The sequence below is a fragment of the Manacus vitellinus genome, unplaced genomic scaffold (assembly GCF_001715985.3).
Source record: "Manacus vitellinus isolate BGI_N305 unplaced genomic scaffold, ASM171598v3 scaffold_8_pilon, whole genome shotgun sequence".
Lineage (NCBI taxonomy): Eukaryota > Metazoa > Chordata > Aves > Passeriformes > Pipridae > Manacus > Manacus vitellinus.
Window position 1 is genome coordinate 3,938,302 of NW_021940864.1, and position 22,771 is coordinate 3,961,072.

Here is a 22,771-nt window from a genome sequence, read left to right on the forward strand (position 1 = left end):
TTCTGTCACGTTTTTAGCCCTCGAAGTGCGAGGCGGCCGGGGTCCCTGCTCGCCCTGGAGCTCGGCAGATCCCCTCGGACACGGATGGCCAACACCCTTGGAACAGCAGGCAGGCGCCGCTCCCGCTGCCCGCCGGCCTAACGAGGCTAGTGGGATCTTTACTCAACGGCCTAATTGCCGGGGAGGCGGCTGAGAGGAACCAGGCCGGGGAACGGCGGCAGCTGTCCCCTCGGCTCGGGGGAAACCCCCGGAGGGATCCGGGGGTGGGTCCGCCCGGGTACCCCAGCGCGGGCGGCCCGCGGCCTCCCCTCTCCCGCCTTCTCTCCCTCCCGTATCCCTGGGTCCGCCCGTATCCCTGCATTCCCTGCTGCAGCAGCATCCCTCCTCCCCTTCAATCCATTCAGTAGCGGCGGCCCCGGGTTCGGCTCCCCGCGCTGCGGCGGCGCTCGGCGGCTCCCCCCGCCGCGGCCGCCATGTTGGGCTGCTGCGCGCTCGGCGGCGGCGGCGCCTGGCGCGTGTGACCGCGGGAGGGAAGGAGGAGGGAGGGAAGGAAGGAGGGAGCGGCGGGTGAGAGGGGCGCGGGAAGCGGAGGGAGGGAGGGAGCGAGCCGGGGAGGGGAGGGCGCCGCCGCTACCCCTCCCCGGCCGCCCGCGCACGCACGCACACACACACACACACACACACACACGCATCCGCACACGCACGCGCCGAGGATGCCCTTTGCCCGGGGGGCGAAGCCGGGAGGGCATCGCGCCGCCGGGAGTGAAGCCGCCGCCGCCGTCGTCGGGCTCCGGCCCGCAGCGTTGCGGCCGGAGGGACGCCGGCGCTTCCCCTCCGCCCCAGGACGCGCACCCGGAGGAGGGAGGAGAAGGAGGGCGCCGTCTCCGCAGCAGCAGTAGCAGCAGCAGCCGCCGCAGCCATGGGAAGGATTTGACAGGGCTCGGAGCGCTTTTGCCGGTGTGTCGGGGCGCGCGTCCCGCCCGCCGCCCCTTGGCGCAGCGGAGGAGAAGGGGGCGACGATGAAGACTTTAGTTTTTTTGAATCACTGAAAAGCCTTAAAAGGAGACTCGGTAAGGAGGAGGAGGAGGAGGAAGGGAAAGGCTGCCTGGGGCAGGACGTGGCTGCGCCCTGAGGAGGGGGGGCTGCGCCCCACCCCGCGGTGGCCGCCGAGGCGCTGCTGGGGCCGGGGGAGGCGGCGGGGTCGACGGGGCTGCGCGGCCCCCTCATCCCTCCCTCCCCGCCGGTGTGCGCCCTCGTTTCTTCGTCCTTTCGCTTATATAAACACGTAAATACGCCTGTTTTTTCCCTTCCCATCCGTTCTGGGAAGCGGATCCGGAGGGGCTGTTATCCCGTGGTGCTGCGGCGGGGCTCCTCTCAGGATTGCGCTGCATGATCTGCATCGGGAATGAAGGAGAAGACCTTCTTAAATATATAAGTGCGTGTGCCTGGGCACGCACAGTGAAATCGGTGTCAGTCAGTCTCGGCTGAATTTGAGTGCAATTATTATTATTAAAGCACCAGGAGTGGCCATATATTCCCCCCCCCCCTTCTTATTAAGCCTATTACATTTTTTTATGTATAACTATTTTCTTCGCTTAAAAATCATATGTACACAGATATACACACTACATGTGTGTGTCTGAAACTCCAAGGGTTTGGTTTCAGGCTGGGAACACCGAGGTAGGCTGGAAATTAAGCACTGCCACGGTTTGACGCTTGTTAAAAATACTGTTGACTTCTTTTTAAACAACAAAACCCTCAAAAGTTTTTTTTTTTGTTGTTGTTGTTTTTCTGACAAAGTAATAATAATCATTAAAAAAGAAACCCCAATGCAAACTGAAACAACCATGTCTGGAGAAGTGCGTTTGAAGCAGTTGGAGCAGTTTATTTTGGATGGGCCAACACAGACTAATGGGCAATGCTTCAGTGTGGAAACCTTGCTGGATATACTCATCTGCCTTTATGATGAATGTAATAATTCCCCTCTGAGAAGAGAGAAGAACATCCTTGAGTATCTGGAGTGGGGTAAGTTTGAATGTGTTTATTTTGTGTACATCCGTCCATGTTCCTGTCTGCTTTGTATAATGTCTCTGTTATTTATGTGTAAGAGGGATTGTTTATAACACAGTGTTTTACCGGGAAGTGTTATCAGTTTTACTGGATTTAAAAGTGGTGGTGGTGGTGCTAAAAAGAAATCCATATTGGTTATTTGTCTTTGAGGCATGTACGTAAAACATACTTCGTATTTTTTCTTTTTTTTGACTTGGATCAGACTCTGGTACTTGAGGCATATTTGTTTGCCTTCAGGCCCAGCTGTTGAGTTTTGTTTCCTAAAGTTGCTGGGAATATAGAATGGTAAGGGTTAAATTCGCTGATGCCTAGTAAAAGATCAATGCATAATCCTCTGATTTGCTTCTGCCGTTGAGTCTATACTTCTTTAAAATAAAACATGTTGATCAACAAGAAAATCCATCACCTCTCTTAAATGATGTGGGTTTGAAATGCCTGTGAAAATGGAGATCACATTCGCTTCTTAAACAAAATCATTGCTGACTTAAGTAGGTTGATTTTCCTGATGAAGAAAACAGTTGAAAATCAGAATGAAACTGTATGTGTCCCCAGCACCCTTTCCATTTTCTTTCTTCATTTTGTGGGAGATAGACTGTTTGCAGATCTTTAAAGGAAAGCAGGTGAATGATAGCATGCCAGTTCTTCTTAAGTTGTCACGGAACTGGTTGATTCAATTTTTTTCTTTTTAATTCTCTTTCTTCCTCCTCCTGAACTCAGATGTAAACCAGAAGATGCAGTCTGACTTAAGAACCTTGATGAGAATGGTTGCTGTATCTGACCTTCAAACTTCAAAGTCATGCTGCACTTCTGCATTTGCATGCAGAACCATTTACCACATTTGCCTTGTAATAAATACATCAGCAGGCCTCCTTTATTAAAAAGCACGTTTTTGAAACACGTAACAGGCATTTGATTAATTAGCTGGTTGAGCTCTTCAAAATTAAGTTGCTGAGGAAAGACATTGTTTTGATAACTGATCTAACAACTTGAGGCTGATACCTGTGTGTTTTATTTTCTTGCTCCGCACTGTAGTCATACTGACATCTAAAGGACATCTGACTCAGTAATTAAGTTTCTTGTAGTGTTCACATTGCACTGTTTTTTGTTTTCTTATTATCTGGAGAAACAGGCTATAATTAATGCATTCTAGCTAAGGAGGAAATAGTAATTAAAAGTACTTCTGAAGAATCTTCCCTCTCAAACTGTCACTGGCATACAGAAGCTATGAAAGACTGGGAAAATATGATGGCTCCAAGGGTATTTTCTATGCAGTAACGTAGTGTAGTCTGCAGTGGATCTAGCCAGCTGATATCCTGTAAATAATAATAGTCAAGTTAACCATATCTAGATGGTCAGAGTAACAGTGTGTTTGAGACCCATTGTATTGGATGCTTGGTGGTTGGTTGATGGGCAAATGCATCATTACAAGGCTCTGACAGTGCCTGAAAATTTCTGCAATAAACTTTCCAGGCTGCTGATGGAAATAATACACTGTTTTGGAAAGGCTGGAATAAGGTTTCTTGCTGCCCTATTTTTCCTGCTATTTTTCCACTCTCATGCTCCAGCTGTGCCTTAGCAGTACTCTTGAGCTTCAGAGAAGACCAGTTCCTCCCATTTCCAGGGCTGAGTTGCCTCTGTCTGCTCCCAGCTCTGCTGTCCAGACTTCTACCCTGGGAGTTTTTTCAAGAGGGTTTCTGAGGTGAAATATAAGAGCCAGCGGTCGCTGGTACCTGCCGTTTGCGGTGTCTACATGTATGATCTCTTTATCCTGCAAACACTCACCTGAGTTGTCTCTTTGGAGAGCCAGCCCTCCTGGTGAAACTAGTGGTCTCTGGCATTTCTGTTGGCATCAGGGGGTTGGCCAAAATCAAGCTCTTAGAGAGGTTATGTACCCTTCAGTGCTCTGGTGCAGTGAAGTTGCTAAGGCTACCCTGCGCTTTGATATGATTGTGACCTCTCACATCTCTCTCCCCAGAAGGGGAAACAATGCAAGTGGTTGATTAGAAAGAGGTTATATGTGGTTTTAAGGTTGGAGATGTGCTGAGTAGTGGCAGAAGTGGAAGGCTGGCAGCCAGAAATCCTGGACTCTGCCCCCACCTCCCTGAATGACTCAATGGTGAAGTGCTTTCAGCTCAGTTTTTTTCAGCTTCTCTGTTTGAACAGTTGGAAAAGTAGCACCAATTTTACACCGGGGAGTTCTGAAAGCTGCTGTATGGGAAGCGCTCGTGGTTTTGAATGTACCATATGAAAAAGTGTGTATTAATTTATTTTTCCCATCAGTGAAATGAAACTTTATGCCTGGTGTTTCTACTGGTGGATGTCCGTTGGTTGCTGTCTTGGAAACGCATTTTTTTGGTTTCTGCCAAGCATCTACAGATCTGCTCTGTTACTATTCAGAGTGCAATCTGAATGTATCGAAACTGGTCATGGAATGGTATGAACTTATGTGTTTACAAGGTGCAAAGTACAGATTTACTCCTGAGAACTGATCATCATCTTAAGCTACATTTCTGGTTTTGTTTTGGTTTTTTTTTTTTTAAATTATTCTTTATAGAAATAAATAAGATTTATTTATATAGTCCGTTATTTTTAAGAAAAGGCTAAGAAATAGCTGTTCGGTGATCACAGACTCCTGTTGAGCAGCAAAGAATTTTTTCTTGCTTTTCAGTGGTGCACTTGTAAAGTTGCTACTGTGTGGTTTTGGGGTTGGGGTTCTGTTCGTGGATGTGTATTTTTATATAAGTTGCTGAGAAGTTACATGCTGTATTTCACGTAAGACTGAAGCACAATCTAATTTTTTTGGGGAAAAGGTTTAGGAGGTATTCCAGCACGGAAAAGCTAATGTCTTAATGACAGCCATGTGACTGCAGCTATATTTAGGGCAACTAAGAAGCTTCATGTTCTAGTACTTAGATCTTTTAGGACTGTTTTATGAGCTTGTTATCTAGAACTATAACATAGTAAAAAAAATGAAGCAGGGTGAAACAGTTTAGATCTGAACTGGTTATTCACCTTTTGTTTTGGTCTGATGTTACAGGTTTAATTCAGCAAGTGGAGAAACTAAGGTCTCTACAAGGTGAAGTTGAACTTTAAATTTTTGTAGGATTTAAGTCTTTTTTGGTCCTTGAAATTACATTAGACGAATTAGAAGTGTCAGGTTAATTATTTTGCGATTCAGAATCTGCTTTGCTTCTAAAATACTTTTTTTGTCTTTATTCCCTGTTCTTATATGGTATTAGTTTTGTGACATATGAATAAGATCTTTTGATTTTGTTGTTTATTTTACATAGGTATCCTGTGTGCTAAGACAACGATGGAAACAGCCATTGTATTTGAGTTCTGAGGGTTAAATCGGGCACGTTTTGAGATAACGGGGAGGAAATGGAACACTTAAAATTGGCTTGTTCTATGTATTTGATCTCAGTTTTCGTTTTTATTGGTATTGATAGTTGTATTTACGATTTAGAAAAGGGCTTGTCTAATTATAGCAACTGGAGCTTAGCAGAAAAAGCTCTTGAGAATTCCAAGCACTTTGCTTTTTCTCTTCTCTGTGTGTATGAGTTGCCACACTGATGCAAGACTGTAAGGGAGGTAGTGAAGGCTGATAATGTGAACTTGAAATTAAAACATAGTGATAAAAAGAAACGTTTGGAGGTGGTCTTGTTCTGTGAAAAATTCCTTCATAATGGCTCCAGTATAAATTGGTTTTAAAAAGGAATTAGAACAATGTATTTAGGATACGTTGAAAGAATACTAGGATAAACTTCAAAATGTGTGTAGATTGAAGGGAGGGAAGATGTAGAGCACCACTAATAGCATGGTGAGGTCAGTGACTTGATTGAATCTGTGGTCTTCTAGGAGAAATGTAAACTGTCCTTTAGTAGTTTTTTCTTCTTACCAAAGAAGACTCTGGAAGATGGGTTAAACTGTTCTAATTTCCTCTCCAGTAGAAGTCAAAAGTTGTGGTGTTTATGCAGGGCTGTTATGGTCATAGGCTAGACCATCATCATTGCTCTCATGCTTCTGTTGTTCAGATGTGCAGCATCTCATCTGGATATTGAAAATGGTTCTATCACCATGCAACTGGTATTTTTCAAGACAAAGTTGTGAGGAGGTTGTCTGTCTGTGTTTTCTTTCTGATGATCTCTCTCATGTTTTTTTTCTTAAGATAAAATGGTATGCCCATTTTTGAGCTAGGTTTGTTTTTAAATATCAGTAATAAAAGAAAACAAAATCTTGTCTCTAGATCCTGCCCCTGTTCTGTGTTATTCGTCTCTTTGTAGGTCCTGAACAAATCACAGACATTTTTAGCTATGAATTGCTTATATTTTGTTTTTCAAATAGACTGTTCAAACACAATCTGTCATTTAGGTCCTATTCTTAGCAGACAGTAATAAAAGACTTACCACTCAGCTTCTTTAAGTTTTGGTGTGTTTTTTAAAGTAGACCGTGGTGCTTAGTACTTTCCAACCTTGGTAGTATCTGACCCTGGTAGTATCTAACTTATTAGAAATACTTTTTAAATTACATTTTAGGTATTAACTTTTTTATTCTAGTCATAAAAATAGGAATACCTCTTGATCTGACATAAGCAAAACAGTTATTCAGTTCTTTCTGGGAAAGAATGAGCATCTTGCTTGTCAAGGCCACTTAATGTGCTTAAGCATATGTCTGATCTTAAATATGAGTTGTTTCATTGCCTGCAGCTGAACTATATGAAATGATGGAGGTTCATCAATGTAGAAGACATTGTGGCATTCTTGACACACAGATTTCTGACTTTGTTTATGATAACATTATACTGCTTATTTTGTGGAATCTGTTGTTTCAGATTGTTCAGCTGCAGCCAACAATTAAATGCTTTTTATTGATTAGGGTGAGAGAAGGAGGTTCTTCAGTGCTCTCAAATAGAAATGACCTTCACATCTCTGTGTTTCAGAATATGGAGTACACAGCTTTAATAGAGATGTAGTTTTACACCAAATTACTTGACAAAGAAGAAAAAAGTAATTGCAGGAAAATATGTAGAATGGTTGCCTGTGCAGTCCTTACTGTTGGGTAGCTCTGTGTTTAACCTCTATACCTTTGGAGTTGTGACCCTTCCCACATTTATTTCACTTTTGATTCTTGTCTTGAACACATGAAACTAATTACTGTAAATTTATCAACAGTTCTGATGTGATCAAATGAACTGTGAGACCATCCAGTTAATTCTACTTGTTTTGCGTTAGTTTCCAGTAGAGTGAGGCATTAACCCCTTGTAACATGTTTGTTTCTTAACACATTTATATTACACCAGGTTTTTTAAAAAAACCTTAATTTTAAGTAAAGATAAGTTTAAAGGAGGTTCTTTTTGGCTGTTTTTGTTCTTTCAGGCTGGGGAAGTTTGGGGGCATTCAGAGTTGTCTATTTTGGGGCCTGTTTGGGGTCTGTGTCTTTAGGTGGACTAATCTTTGCTACTAATGTCCTGTTTGTTGCAAAGGAGTATGGCTTGCTTAGATAGAAAGCTAACTAATACGTAGTTTCCAGGAATTTTAGAAATGCCTTTATTCTGTACAGAAATTCCTAGCATGCTTTGGTCTAATGGGGACAAATGGAGAAATACAATTATATGAGTTAGTCTGCTCAGTGGGCATTATAAACCTCATGACAACACAATAAATTCCCTGTTACTAGGACATTTCATGTTAAAGGGTTAATCCAACAGATTTTTTTATAGCTGTAAAATGTACTGCTGAAGATGTGTTTGAATTTTTAACCTCTGTGTAGCATATGATGCTGTGCCTTTATCTACCTGATTAAACTCCTTCCTTGCCTTTTGGCCCTTCTGTCCTGAACTTTACTGATGTGCTCTTTTATAACCTGCAGCATATAATTAGATCATAGCTGACTAAAAGAAGAATATTGGGCTCTAAGAGCAATGAACTTATTTGGCCCAATATAGTTTAATACTTTGATTTTATATATATATATATATATATTCTTTTTTTTACAAAGATTGGGAGAAGCTACCTTTCTTTTTGAAACTCTACCTTATGCCCTTAGATCAGTGTTCGAATTCTGAATAGGAACAGCAAATACAAGTAATTTCACTTCTGAGTTGTACCTGTGGCTGGATAGTCAAGGACCAGTGTTGTTTTGAAATTTTATTGCAAATAAATTCCAAGTACAAAATTTACAATATAGTGGATGCAAACTACTATCCTACTAATCATTTCTGAAAGTGAACACTGTAATAAATTATCCTAGATGTGCCTTTGGACAATATTAACCCATTCATAACATCCCTAATTACTTTTATATTCTAAAGAATTTACTGTCTCCATTTGCACAGAAAACCTCCAGAAACAATCAGATCTTGGGTCTAAGCTCTAAAACCTGACAAAAAAAGGTACAGTGGTTAGCTGAGGCAGAATTGAAAGAAAAGGCCAGCTCCTAGATTCTTAAGTTTTATCTTTTGGCAAAGCAGGCATTCCTTCTATAAGCATTTGTACTTGTTTAATTTGATTTTCTTTTTCTGGCTGAACAACTGGAATATTTTGTTCTGCTCTTGTCTAACTTACCTCAACACATTACTTTTCTAAAATCCTCATTAAGCTTGGGAATGCCACTAATGTGGACCAAAATCTTTAAAAAATGCAAGTGATTTAGGTCAGTCATGTGCAATCTTTTGTTAACGACAAGACTTTTATTTCAAATAGTTTAAACATGACATTAAGTTTAATAATAACTGTAAAAATCTTCTATTCAGGCAGGTCAGTTTGCTTTACTTCTAGTAATACAGCCTAATTAGGTTTACCAGCAGTCACCATGGATAAAATCCACATGAGGTATATCCAGACTCCTGAGACTTTGTGTTTCATAATTCTTCCTTATCCGTATCCAGACTTCCAGTTTGATTTAAATTAGTTTTGTTACACAATATTGCAGATTTCTTTTGTTCTTAGGGAGCAGCTTCTTGGTGCACCTTCTCTCTGCATCTTTTTGAAAAGTTTTGTGTCTGGAGCTTGTAGATGTTATGAACTGCAGTATTTTTGTTGGCCATTTTGAGGGAAAAATAAATATATTTTGTTCAGCAATTTAGTAGAAATGTTACAGTAATTCTATTTGTAGAAAGACTAGGTGAGTTTAGTGTGGTAAACAGGAGGGGAAAAAAGTATTTGTATGAGATAATTACATTCCCTTTAAACGTTGTGGGATTAGAACAGCAACACTTAGTTGGTCTTTTGTTCAGTTTCTTTCCAGTCTCAGAAGTCTGGGCTTGGGGGTGGATGCTCATGTCTTAGCTTAGGAGCGTGGAAGTAGTTTGGCTTCAGAGTGGAGGGTTCCTGAGCAGTTTTTCTGTGTAAAGTGATTTTTTAATTAGTATCTATTTTATATTTTTAAATGTTCCCTCTCACTATTGTCTTTGTTTTGTCGTTTTCATCTTAGAATGCTACCCTGTTTTAGACTTGCATGACAGTCTTGCTGGTAAGGTGACCTCACCTATGGTGAAGGGTCCACAGGTCTCCATTTCTGAGTCCTTCCTCCTTTCCTTTCTATGTGTTTTCCACAGCTGATGTTATTCCAAAGCAACACTTTAATGTACTTGACTCCTCTAAGGTGAGGTCTCCTGAACTTCTTCCTCACTTCTGTTCTGTTGCTTTTCATTCCAGCAAGATCTCAATTTGTTTTTCTAATATGATGTGGATATACGTGAGTCAGTCCAATATTCCATGGCCAGAATCTTGGTTTCTGGATTTGCATTGAGTTTTTTTCTTTGTTTCTCCCTAGTCATCCCCAGGCTGTCATGGTTTGGTTGGCCAGGTTCGTAATATAGAGGTTGTGTGTGGAGAACGGTAACAAAAAGTTTTCACCTGTGTGAGAAATACACTCAGGCCTTAAGCACAGGTCCATCCACACAGTGTTTCCTGTAAAGCCCCTGCACATTTCTTATTAGATCCAATACATATCAATTGATTTGCTGTCATTAATCATTCCAACTTGTAAGCTGTTGTAGAACTGGAGCCTTGGGCTGTTTGCTCTGGCTGTGAGTAAGAAGTCGTGATCTGTTTCACTCCTGTAGTCTAAATAAGATGACTCTTAAGTGAGAGTACAGCTTTATTATTTTAATACCTGAAACTAAAATAAAGAAGTGATAGGAAGGGTGGCAACCACTTTTGTTACAGGGCTGCCAAGTGGTTTAAGAAAATGTGGTTCGTGCTGTGGGACACCATAGTCCCAAGGTATTTCCTGCTCTTGCTCATTAAAGTTCTTTCACCTTTACCACGCTGCCTTTTGTAAATAGAGCTCTGTGTTGTCTGAATGTTTTGCAGGACACATGGTAACGAGGAGGAAATACGAGTTGGTATTTTGATTGCAATTCACCGGTTTTATCTTGGGTGGGAGCTGACTTGGCGGTGTCTTAAGGCTGGCTCATTCCACTGATCTTAGTTTTGTGGGTGCTTACATGGGCAGAGGGGCAAAATCCAGTCGAAAACTAACCCAGCAAAAACATGTTGAAATCTGTCACTGTGGTTGTGTGGAGATATTGTACTGGTGTGTGTATAAAAGGAAGGAGCTAGGACTGTGACAGCCCAGACTTCAGTAGTTTCACCTACTGTAGCTTCTGTGCTCCAAGTTTAGAGGCTGCCTCTCAGATTCCCTCTAGCATGCCAAGGAGCTACAATTTTTAAACAAATTTTGATGTTCTCAGCTTTTTCTGATGGATACTTGGTGTAGAAATTCAGTGAGTCTTATTGTTTATGTAGCAGTTTCCAAAACATTTATTTTCGCAATGAGAAAATGTCTAATCATGAGGAGGGATCTTCAGAATAACTGCCTGATTTTGATGATGGCAATTCCTTGGGAAAAAAAAGTATTAGAGTATTTGTGTGTTCTGTGGTATTTGGCATAGTATCACTCAGTGTCTTTAAACAGTTTTCCGTGTACATTTTGTAACTGAAAAACAAGGATTCTTCGTTAACACACTTGGAATTGTTCTGTTTCCTCCAACGTTTAGAAAACACATGATGTTCTATTTTGTGATTATTTAAAAAGATCCTTTTATAATTTTAGTAGGGGATGACACAAAAGAGACTTGTTTTCTGTCTGAAGTGATATGACAGAGGAAATTATAAAAGCTGCCTCCTATGCAAACAGAAATTTGCAGAGAAGGCCATTATCATTTCACTGTTGTGTCATTTCACCCCCAGTATTGAATGTTTTCACCTTCACAGCTAGCAGCCACTTTTAACTAACTTCTAAACTTCTGCATCTTTTCAGAAGTCATAAAAATTTTGAAATAAGCCTAGGCAGACGAGTATTTCTGGATCTAAGTAGGCTGGGTAAAAAATACACTCTCTCTACTCCTGTGTGTTTCTGATTTTTTGAAAATCAGGAGTGACTTAATGTCTCCACTGATGGTAATCCAGGCTCTCAAAATGCAAACTCTATGTAGAGTTAAGGTTACTAAGAAAAAATGGTATGTGATGTGTGTTACCACAGCTGGTGTGTCTTATTGCATTAACTTGGTGTTTCTTGGTTAACCTGATCCTCGAGTAACACTTTGACTTCAGAGAAGATGATCTGGGAACCAGTTGCTTCTAGTGGCATAGCTTCTTAGCTACTTCAGTGAGTACCTGTACAAATACACTGCTGAGTATATGCTGCAGGAGCTCATGTTAGCACCAGAAAAGTGTCTTCCTGGATGATTTAGCAGAGATGCCATCTGATCTTATCAGTAGTAGCCTAGTGTTTGAACTTTCTGGGGGAGAAAAAAGGGTGCAGCAGGGGCAAGGAGTTGATGATTTGCTGTCTAGCTACACTCTTCTTGAATTTTTTACATTCTTTTTCTGCAAAACTAAGATCATTTAATGGAATTCATATTATTTACTGACAATGTTACATTCACTTTGTGATCTTTGGCACTACCAATAGTAGGGAATCTCTTCCAAGAAATTCTTGACATTAGTACTTAAAAATTTGCTCTAATTTCACCATTAAGTTTTCTTCATAAGGGAACAATCCAGTCTAAAGATTTTTTGCTTTGTTTTGGTCATGTAATTTATGTTGTCAGTAAATGTATTTAACCATGTGTATGATCATATTTATAATTACAAAAGCTTACTAAACACCCCAAAATCTACATGATATGTTGCTGCACACTGACTGGTTCAAAGCCTCAATGTATTCAGCTCTACATTAGGTTGAATTTGTGGCACTAAAATCTTTCAATGGCATCAAACTGTCATATGATTATTCAAAACTTGTATAATTTTGTTCCATGTGACCTTATAATTTTTTTCTCCATCTACTTAAATTAGGAAGTGGAACGTTTATTGATAATTCTTAGTGATGACTCTTAATGATCAGCAAATCAATTTTTACATTTTAAAACCTAGATGTTAAACAAATGTTATTCTCTCTCTAAAAGAACAGTTTCTCGCCTTGTGTCTTTCACCTCAGAGAGGGCTTCCATCTTTTGGGGATTTCCTTTATTTTTTTGTTTGCTCTTTCTGTTTTTCCCGTTGGATCAAATCAAGTCACATGTTTGGAGCAAATATTTTCGTTAGTAGTTTTGATGTTATCCCACGTTACTGAAGCAGTAAAGAAAACTTTGTGACTGATAGATTTTTGTGGCACTTTTGCTGATGTTAGGCTATCATTTGTTACTCCTTTTACTTTGGATTTTCAGTTTCTCTCGGGCTCACCTTCTCCAGCTCTTTCTGCATTCCCCCTCCCTGGCATGTGAAATCACGTGCTCTTACAGTGACAGGGTGTGAAGGTCATTCTTGGCAATGTTCCAGCATCGGGGGTACAAAACCATTTCCTATGGGAAGCGTCAGAGGAAACTTACAGGAGATGGAAGATGGCAAAATTAAGGAAATTTTGGCAAAGCTACAAGTATTTCTTCTTGGTATGCCGATCATTGCTTTCAATAACAGCCCTACCACCATCCCCCTTAGAGCTTGTGGCAGAATTTTCATGACCTTCAAGAGAAACCAGGTCAAGCATGTCAAACTGCACCTTTGAGTTAAGCATAAACACCTATCACAGGGGCTTCAGGTCCTTTTTGTGTGTATGTGTGTGTGTGTGTGTGTGTGTGTGTTTGTAAAACACAGTGCAGAGGAGCTGCATTGCTAATACCTGATGTTCTCTGTCGCTTGGAGTATTCAATTAAGACAAATATTTGAAGTCTGTGGGTGTGCTACTTGCTGACATTTTGAACCTCACAATTTCAATCTAGGACTCGACAAATAAATCCGGATTCTCTTCTTTCTCTCTGCCGTAGTGTCTGTCTCGTACCATATTCTTCTATGCCTGGCACTTGAGGACTTGGGTGCTATTTTCCCTGCTGTTTTTTTCTTTTTGAGAGAAAAACAGCCTCTCCACTGAAAGGCACGTTCCCAGGTGGTGTGTCAAGATTTCAGATAGTTTAGACATCTGAATGGGGACAGATTCATCAAATGGTAGGCGTTGACTTAGCAGCTATGAGCCAAAATTATCTGTCTGGTAGGAAGACAAAAGCATTTGTAAGACTAATTCTGCTCTCATTTGATGGAGATAAAGTGTGTTGTTAATTCACTGATACCCGTGTGGTATTAAAGCAGTTCATATTGGCTGCTGAACTTTTAAAGAAAGCCAAACCACTTACTTGAGGGCATTAACTGGTTAAGTATTTAAAACTAGAGTTCAATTACTGTAGCTTTTTCTAGATGTCAAGAGAGAATATTTTCTTTATTTTGCTATACTTTTTTAAAGTATACTTTTAAAATGTGTATTTGTTTCCAAGTTGGGAGGGTTGTAAATATATGTTTTTTCCTTTCAATAATATGACTCCTAGTGAGAAAGTAATTTACAATAATATTGGATACTTGACATATATTGCCTTAAAAACCTGTTTGAGAAAACTTATGTGTTATCTTAAATATCTCTGCAAAGAAATGGAGACAGAGTTGTGATTTGTTGAGGGCTATTCAAAAATTCAGTGGAAAAGCAGTTTCTAGGGTCCAGGTTTATATGTGTTCCTTCCAATTTAATTTTTTTCTTTAAGGTTTTTCGAAATGTTTGCTGTGGAAATTCCTGAAGGTGTGGGTGGCTTGTAACTTCTGTGTGTTTAAGTGCTTTATTTATTTGCTTTAAATTTCCAACATACTGTTTGGGTACCCTTTCTAATCTTATTTCTGTGATCTTGTTGCTGTGATGTCCTCTTTCCTCCCTCTCCTGTAACTTTAGCATTGTACAACTTGGAGCAGTAGCAATTGTTTTATTTCTCATAGAGGAAGTGCTCTCTTGTGCAGTGGATGCTTGCCAGAATTGTGTTTTGAGCAACTGTTTATGTATGTTGAACTTGGACCTCCATAAAAAATTAATCTTCTTTTAACTCATTAAGTGTTTTGTACCTCACCTTTTCAAAAGTCTTTCCTGCAGCACCACAATACCCATACCACTGACATTTCAGAAAAGTTTTCCTAGAGTGTCTGAATGTCTTAATTAAATTGTGATGCGTTCATTTAAATCTCGTCTCATACTTCCTATTTATGGAATAGGTCTGCACCGTCTCGTGCAACATTTAGGGTTTGCTTAGCTTGAGTGGGCTTTGGGGAACATGGTTGTGGTGGAGCAAGTAGCTGTTAGGCTGCAAAATTCAGATCATTGCTGCATTAGAAAGTTTTCCCTAACACTTTGTTTGCTTTCAGGAAGTCAAATATGATAACAACAGAGATAACCAGGAACTCTCAATTATAATCTCCAGCTAATGCTGGAAAGCTGTATCTGCATAGGTATTGCTTAAAAAAGTTTTAACTGAAGGCTGAGGCAAGTTCTCTTAAAGCCTTGTATTTAGTCATCTGTTGAGGCAAAAAAGACAGTATAAGTAGGAAGTTTTGTAGTACGGTCACTTCTGTGGATCAGGAAATTCCCCCTTCCTACCCCTCCTTCTTTTCTGCCTAGTGCTCCTGAGATCTGCTTCCTGCCGGTTCCCACTGGCACTCTGAACTGCTCTGTGAGGAACTGATTTTAAAGCTACTAAGTTCTAAGTAAAACTCAACTTTCCATCAAGAATGGATGCTCTACATTTTTACTTAACTTTGTTTTCGTGTTTTGTGCTTAAGAACTTCTGAGCACGTTCTGTAGGGTGCCTGGGGGTTGGTTAGTGGTCAGTTTGTTTATACAGCAACTTAGTCATGACATACTGGAAGAGAAATGCAGAATTTTTCTTATTCATATAGTACTTGAAAAGAAAAAAATCAAGAACTATTCATGAGCTATTACTTTGGAGATAGCAACTATCTCCCAGGCACAGTGTAATTTATGTAGTACATAATGCTTCGTGTCAGTAATTATCATTATATATGGGGCAGTTTGTTTAATAAGGATATTTCTAAGTGATTTCATTGCCTCATTATAATTTGCATTTACTTTGTGTTTCGTTTGTGCAGAAACGTTTTGTACAAATCACTGTAACTTGTTTTTTTTTGCTCTGGCAGATTTAAATGGCAGAAGTTTTTGAAGTGTCCCAAGGTAGTTACTTATGATATACCAGAAACAGAGAAATTGGAGCTGGCATTGAGTGTCTCAGAGTTCTTCAGTGGAAGTATGACAAGGGTTGGAGTTTGCCTTCCATGGCCTTCTGCCATAGCCAGCCCTTGTGCATACTTTCTGGACAAGGGGAAGGAATAGCTATTCCTCTGCTCTGCTGTTGCACACTTTATATTTATACAATGACAGTGATTTAGGGTTCTCATTCTTGATATGGTACATTAGGACTTTAGAAACTTACCTCCTGTTCTTTTACAGTCAGGTGTGGAAGGTCATGAACGAATTGGTGCACTGAGGTGTTAGGCTTACTTAAACTGAACTTGTTTTCTTGCAAGTCTGTGGAGAGTGGAATTTGGGGTTTTAGTCCAGTCTTAGCTTCATTAGAACATAGAGAAGAGTAACTTTTAATGAATTCTTTGGTTGTTTAAAGTGAACTTTCTTGAAAAAAATTATTAACAAAATATTAGACTTCAGCCTGGCCACAGGACAACTGAAATAATGGATAGTCATTCACACCTGTGTAAAATCAAAGACAGAGCAGAAGTGGAGTTTAATTTCTTTTTTTTTTTTAATGGAATACTAACATCTAAATGAAGTGCAAGCTAGTGCAAAACCAGATCCTACATCAGTATTTGTTCTGGAAAGCTGCAGTAACTCATTTGTGGTTTTCATGCTTGTAAATAATGTAGTTATCCCACCACCTCCTGCTGAATGTTTTTATTCTTTATATTTTCTGCTGATGAATGTCTCTGCTTCTCTGAACTATATTAAGGAGAGTATAGAGCCAATTATTTGCTGATTTCTCAAGTTAAATCTCAAATTGTACTGAAAAATTTAATGTTCTCCTGGAGGTTCTTGAATCCTTTTCTTCTCAATTCCATGTAACAGAGGAAGCTTTCTTTTATGTTAGTATAGTAAGTCACTTCCATTTTGTGAGCTCAGTTCTGTAGTAGGTGAACTGCGGATTAAATGCAGAGTAATTCCTTTGCTCATTCCTTTGAATACTTTTTTCCCCTCTTGCTTGTGCCTTTAACTGGTAACTGTCACTGAATTGCCACACACAAAAATCTCCTAGACTTTGTTAGCACAGTCAAAATAATTGTTGTTTTAAGATACTTTGCTGCACCAAGCATGATAATAATTTTCCTGTGTGTTGGTTTAATTCCTCAAAAATGTTACTGCAGATGGTTGCACTGGGAAATAAAAGGCACATTTCTTTTTTGTGATTTCTTTAACTGTATACAGTGCGTAATTTTGGGCCTTATTAGCCGAGCAGAGTAGATAGGATTCAGAACTTGACATAATACTTGAAGTATTCTTCTTCTTTTTTTATGTTTACAGTATTGGGAGAAAGACAAACACAAGAAAAGTCAACGTGATTGGTTTTTTTTTCCTTTTTCTTTCAAGCCTAGTAGCTCAGGAAGGAAACTTTACCATGAAAAGGGAAGTTGATCCGTTGCCATCACAGTGGTATTGCAGAGCGCTGACCTTCTGGTCGTGTTCAGGGCACTGCCCTCTGAGCAGTGCAGAACACGTAAATGGTGGTTCACAACAGCCTTCCCACATTTGCTGAGAGTTCTGACTCATGCTTAAACCTTAGTATTTTGTCGTGAACAAACCATGAAACCTAAAGCCTCTGTTCCCCCAAGATATGTATCTTGCTTTTGAGTAGTTTCAGATTGCTGATAGATCAGGTAGGACCAAATCTTGCTTACCTAATTCTCAGAATTATTCCGGGTATGTTGTACATTCAGTATGACTTAAACAGTGTACAAAGTTTGTCTTTGAGCTGATTGACCTGGGATATAGTTTCTCCTGAGTTTGAGGAGTTTGTGTCATACAAGAAAGTGTCCCCACTGTCCAGCAAACATCAGCAAATCTCGGGCAGTCTCTATTAAGATCAGGAGCCAGTTCTGCCTGGCATTTGGAAATATAAGGCCTAAGTCATGACTGTGTTACTGCTTTCCTGTTTTATATCAAACTGATGTTTTGAAGGCATTTGTGGAGATAGAATCCTTCCACATTCACTGGATGTTGAGCATTTTTTGTGCTGTTTCAGTGATAAAGATTTACAGGGCAGCTCCACAGTTTGACATCTGCACGCCTGCGGGCGGTGAACTGGTTGTCGGTTGAAATGTGTCTGCGACAGCACAGAACCAGCTTAGAGAAGTGAAGAAGATGTATTGTGTGACTGTACCTTGTTGATGGGACACTTTTTTTATTTTTTATTTATATCTTTCCCTGAAATGCACCATCAGATTGCAATGGTGTAAGAATAGAGTAAGGAATGGCTGTGTTGGTGTTATGAAGAAATTTGCGTTATGGTCTTTGTGCATCTGGGAAATAATTTGGCTGTGTAAATGCTTGAGCTAATTCTGGGTTTGCTTTAAAAGTCAGGGAATTCCTTCTAGTCTGAAAGAAAGGATATGTGAGTATCGTTTATACCTTTAGCCAAAATAGCCTGTGTTGTCTTTTATTGTCAAATGGGAAGGTAAGATGCATTCCATATTGCAATGGGGAATCTTCCTGGGAATGGCTTAGCAGGTTAATGGTGGTCGTTTCCATGCTTTTATCTACTTATGGGCACTTGAGCGTAGAACAACGAAGCATCAGACTTCAGGAAGAAGGAGCTGGAGGCAGCCAGTCTCTGCAGATCTCCTGACACATTATGAATTTTAAACATGCTGCAGAGAAGAGCGGGAGAGATGTTTTTGCTCCTTCCAGGGGCTCTGCCCCTTGTCAGACCTGAGCATCCACTGCAGAGAATGGGCAGAAATTTGGTTTATGATCACCTGGAACGTCATTTTCATGTAGATGTATCCTGAATGTCACATAAGTGGGTACCATGTGAAAGTTTTGACATGATTTAAGTGATTATTAAATGACTTCAGAATACAGCAAACATTTCTGAAAATACTTTTTCATGCTGATATGTCTGATCAAAATATTGAAAGAAACAATTAAGATGATATAAACACAAATTGTTAGAATTAACTGTCTGTGTGCATCCCATCTTCATCTGTAGCTGTATGATGGTGATGTTTTCCCTGCCTGTTCTTCTCATCACCTGTTTTGAGTATCCTGTAGGACAGTAGAGTTCTGAAAATTCATTGAGATTTTGTTGGGAACTAAGTTGTCAAAGTAAGCAGTATGTAGTAAATGAAGTTGTGGTTTGCTGAAAAGGAAATGATTTTTTTTTTAATAAGTATTGAATGATGCTATGAAGACTTTTATCCTCTGGCTGACTGCTACAGGGGGTTGGGTTTTTTTCATGGAATACTGGATATTAACCACATATTTTGTATGTAGCCAGTATTGTGCATTCATCACCATATGGATTAGTTAGTTGACTTCTCGTGGTTTGATGTGAAGAGATACTGAGAACTCTCAACTGTCACTGAAATCAGCTGGAGTTCTGCTTTAAATTGTAAAGCTCTATATAATGCTACGTGCACTAAAAACTTCATATATATGAAATTCTAAATCTATTGGTTAGTATGGGATGATTGCTTTTCCCTTAATTTCTCATGTCCCAGTTCCTGTTCTCATAAAAGCGATATGATCGCTTCTCTTCAAGGATTATTTTGAAAGGCAGCGTATTTTGGAGCTTGCTGTAGAGTACGTTTTTTGTGAGAATTCACAAGTCTTGTTGCACAATAATTAAGGTGGACCGTTTTCAGGAACCACATGAATATATTTTATCTGAGCATTGGAAAAGTCAGAGAATATCATCATTTGTCTGTCTGTGGCCTCTAGTTTGTCACCATCCCAAACTTTAGTCTTCTTTGACAGTGATGTCTTGTATTTTCATTTTTTTTTCTCTTTGATGCATACTTGTCCAGTCCCAGTTTCGTTCCAATGAATTGTCTTTAGGTTTTGTTTTAAACTGAGTATTCACTTTGTAAATTGCACATTGCAAGGAGTGTGTATTTTCTCTACTTCATTTATTGTTGCAGCTGCAGTTGATCAGGACAGCCTGCTTCTCTGAACATAACTGATACCATTTTTGAAGACAATTTCTGTTTTGAAAGAGAGGAGTGGAATTTTTCTGAATTAAAATGAGGTGTGATAGAGCTACTGATAGATGTGGAAAGGGGAAAGTCTATATAAAAGAAGTGGTGACAACTTTCATTTGGCTTAGTCTCAGTGCCACTATGTTTTGTAGAAAGCTAAAGAGGGGGCGTGCTGTGCTAAAAATAAGATAGTGTTAGAGAAGTAAGTGTGTTTTAGAGCACATGTTTAAAATTCCTGTAGATTCAGTGAGAGTGTGGAAATGTATTTAAAGGCATCCAGGGACGGATCCTGTCTGCCTGAAGTAGAGGCTTTCTGTCATGTTCTTTCTCCACCTTTAGGAGAGCATAGTTTGGCTTTTCGTAGCGCACTTGTCAGTTTGCCTTATCAACATTTTGCAGTTGATGCTCTTGTGTCTTTGAACACCCAAAGGTAACTCTAAAGCCATAGTTCAAAGTACTTTTTTTTCTTGCCCATTTGAGGGAGGGGTGGTTCTTGGGAAGCTACAGCTGCAGGATGTTTCAGCGTTTAGATGTACCTCAGGCAGTAGGGAAGGAAGCCAGTGTTTCAGTTCCAGCTCCAGACACTTGTGGCTAGAAGACAGCATGAAGGCCTGCAGATAAAGGACATTCTGTATCGCTTCTTCTTCACCATTTTTGGGAAAAGAGCACTGTGTTTTCCTTCTCCAGTGGTAGGCTTTGTAGTAGGAACATACTTTTCCAAACCTTAAGTTAGGAAGCAGCATAACACCAAAAAAATCCAAAGTATTGTTTTTTATACTTTCCTCTTTTAAAATCTCACTGCTACAGACCAAAAGCAAATCAAGCTGCTTTTCATTTAATCACAAGAATATTTAGAGCTGCATCCCTGTCATTGTGTACTTCATATCTGGTGTAGGAAAATCTTTCCTTTTGACAGAGATGTGGGCATTGTGATCCCTTCTTCGCTAGAAGTGGGTGCACTTCTAGCCCTGGCACTGTTGCTCAGTCACAGAGTGCAGAACAGAGAAAGAAGGCCTTCAACAGAGGCAACAGAGAGAATATCTTCCTTTAACAATGGTCAAATCCTTAATCCTTACATCCATGCTGTTTTGAGAAAGGAAACAAACAGTATAAAGGCCATGCCTTAAACAGTGCTCCCATGTCACTCTTCATCAACACTGTCTTATTTAAAGTTTTCCTGATGATTCATTACTGTTGTCTTTTTCAGACCCTAAGATTGGAAGCTTTTGCACTTCCCACCTTGCACTAAACGTGATATCTTTTTGGATAAAATCTTTCTTTTAGGCATACTTAAAAAGATAGTGCATTACTGGCAGTGTTGGATACTCAGTCCATAAAGTTGCTGGCAGTCTGTCTGTATTAAGTGTGGAGGCAGTGCTGTACCTGGAGGAATACAGGTGGTAATGGTGCAGTTGTATTGGTGGCAAAAAGGTGTCTGACTCTTGCTAATTTGTGCAGAACAATGCATGTCGCATAGCAGATCTAGCTAGGGGAACTCAAGACAGACTTTATTGGCTAATGAATATGAGTTTTCTGGTCATATTTTCTGACTACTTCCTTAGAGGTAGTCTGGAACCTGGAAAAGCAATATTTCCATTCAGTCAGACAGTAGATTTTCAAAGTGTGGGGAAATTGTCTACAGGACCTTCTTAATGGTGGTCTTTGAAAGAGTGAGTTTTCATGTTGTAGGTTTGCCATATCAAGGTTACATAAAAGAGAAAAGAATTGGCACAGCCATGTATTCTATTTTCTACGTTTTTATGTGGCAGTATCAGTCCTCATGTTTGATTCTAATTAAATTCCTGATACTTGCTGTCTCTGTTCTTTAGTTGCAAAATGTGGGCAGCAGTTGATACGTGCTTCTCCAGAGTTCTGAGACTTGCTTAGCTGTAGTATGTGATGGGCTTTGGAGGATCCACGTAAAATACAATGTTTAGAATTGAAAGCCATAAACTGAGAATTTAATCTGGATCTCTGTCATACCTTTCTCTGTTGATAGCCTTGGAGGTACAAAGGGTCCTTAGAACTAGTGAGTCTGTGGAGCGTCCAGTGAGCGATGCTGAGAGAGACAGAGAGGTCAGGTCATGGCCTCCGTACCCTGCATCCGTGGGGAAACGAAACAATATGCATGTGGAAGGGCTAAGCCTGTATTGTGCATCAGAGCTGTCCAGAGCTCTTTGTATTATGTTAACCTGTGCAATACTCACCTTTGAATCAGAGGTTTATCTGAAATGCTGTGCAGTGTTGCTGCCTGCTTAGTGCTGTGAAAAGGCTCTAACCTACAAATATACCCATGCTTCCCAACTTGAGTGAAGGTATTTAGACTGTCTTTATTTTGGTTGTGCATTTTGGTTTTTTTTTCTGGCTATGTGTCCATTGCAGGTGAAAATGTGAGAAGTGGAACAGTTACAGAATGCAAAAGTAATTTGAAATGGTTCAAATGTCTTGGTGTTTTTTAGATGGTCAGTGTCATCTGTTGTATTCAGATCAAGTCAATGTTTTTGACTATTGTGAACTTCTTAACTGTTTGTTTGTGTAGAAACAGTAAAGTTTGTACTGAAAAAGAATCCTTTAAGTTGAACATTTTTGTTTTTAAGAACAAAAGTAAAATTCTCCTGATCATATTTTGCTATTACCAAAGAGCTGTCTGAGGTATTCATCCACCTTTTCATTGCTCCTGAAATAAGCACAGAGGAAGAAAGGGCAAGTTGCAGCCTATCTTCACTGTTGATGTCATGCAAAGTGATGCACTAATCGTGTCCATGGCAATACTTTATAAACAAAATATTGTTTTAAGGAGCAGTTATGAAATTTGATTCTTTCAGACTCTAAAGAAATGAATGTTTTGTAAAATAATGAAAATGTCAATTGGCATGTGGTGGAGAAGAATTGGTGTGTGGTTCTTTGGTGCAATTTATTCCAGCTCTTGTGTCTACATACAAAAGGCAATAACTTTAGTGGACTTGTACAAAACGTCTGAGTTCAGGCAAATGCTGAGTCATGGCCCAATTCATAATATTTACAAAAGGTCATTTTGTATGCTCAGATATGACTGCAGTATCATGCAAAGATTGTTAATTAAATTAAACGATTTTGAATTGCTTTTAAGATAAATGTCTGGTTTCTAGCTGCTCTAACAAAAGACAAATGGCTTTTCTGTTATGTGT

At 39.8% G+C, this 22,771-nt stretch overlaps 1 protein-coding gene across 10 annotated transcripts in view; it reads left to right on the plus strand.

Annotated features, from left to right (window-relative positions):
- The first annotated feature begins 848 nt into the window (after positions 1-848).
- CDC42BPA (CDC42 binding protein kinase alpha) overlaps positions 849-22,771 on the plus strand; it is a 186,699-nt gene continuing 164,776 nt past the window's right edge. For 6 of the 10 annotated variants that reach the window (XM_029965181.1, XM_029965182.1, XM_029965183.1 and 3 more), the window contains exons 1-2: positions 850-1,070; positions 1,801-2,025. In XM_029965181.1, the coding sequence (XP_029821041.1) occupies positions 1,830-2,025 (196 nt within the window). In that variant the 5' untranslated portion in view covers positions 850-1,070; positions 1,801-1,829. Of the gene's footprint in view, positions 1,071-1,800; positions 2,026-22,771 lie in introns of all 10 variants that reach the window. The other 4 variants (XM_018085099.3, XM_029965188.1, XM_029965189.1 and 1 more) reach the window with 2 other exon arrangements.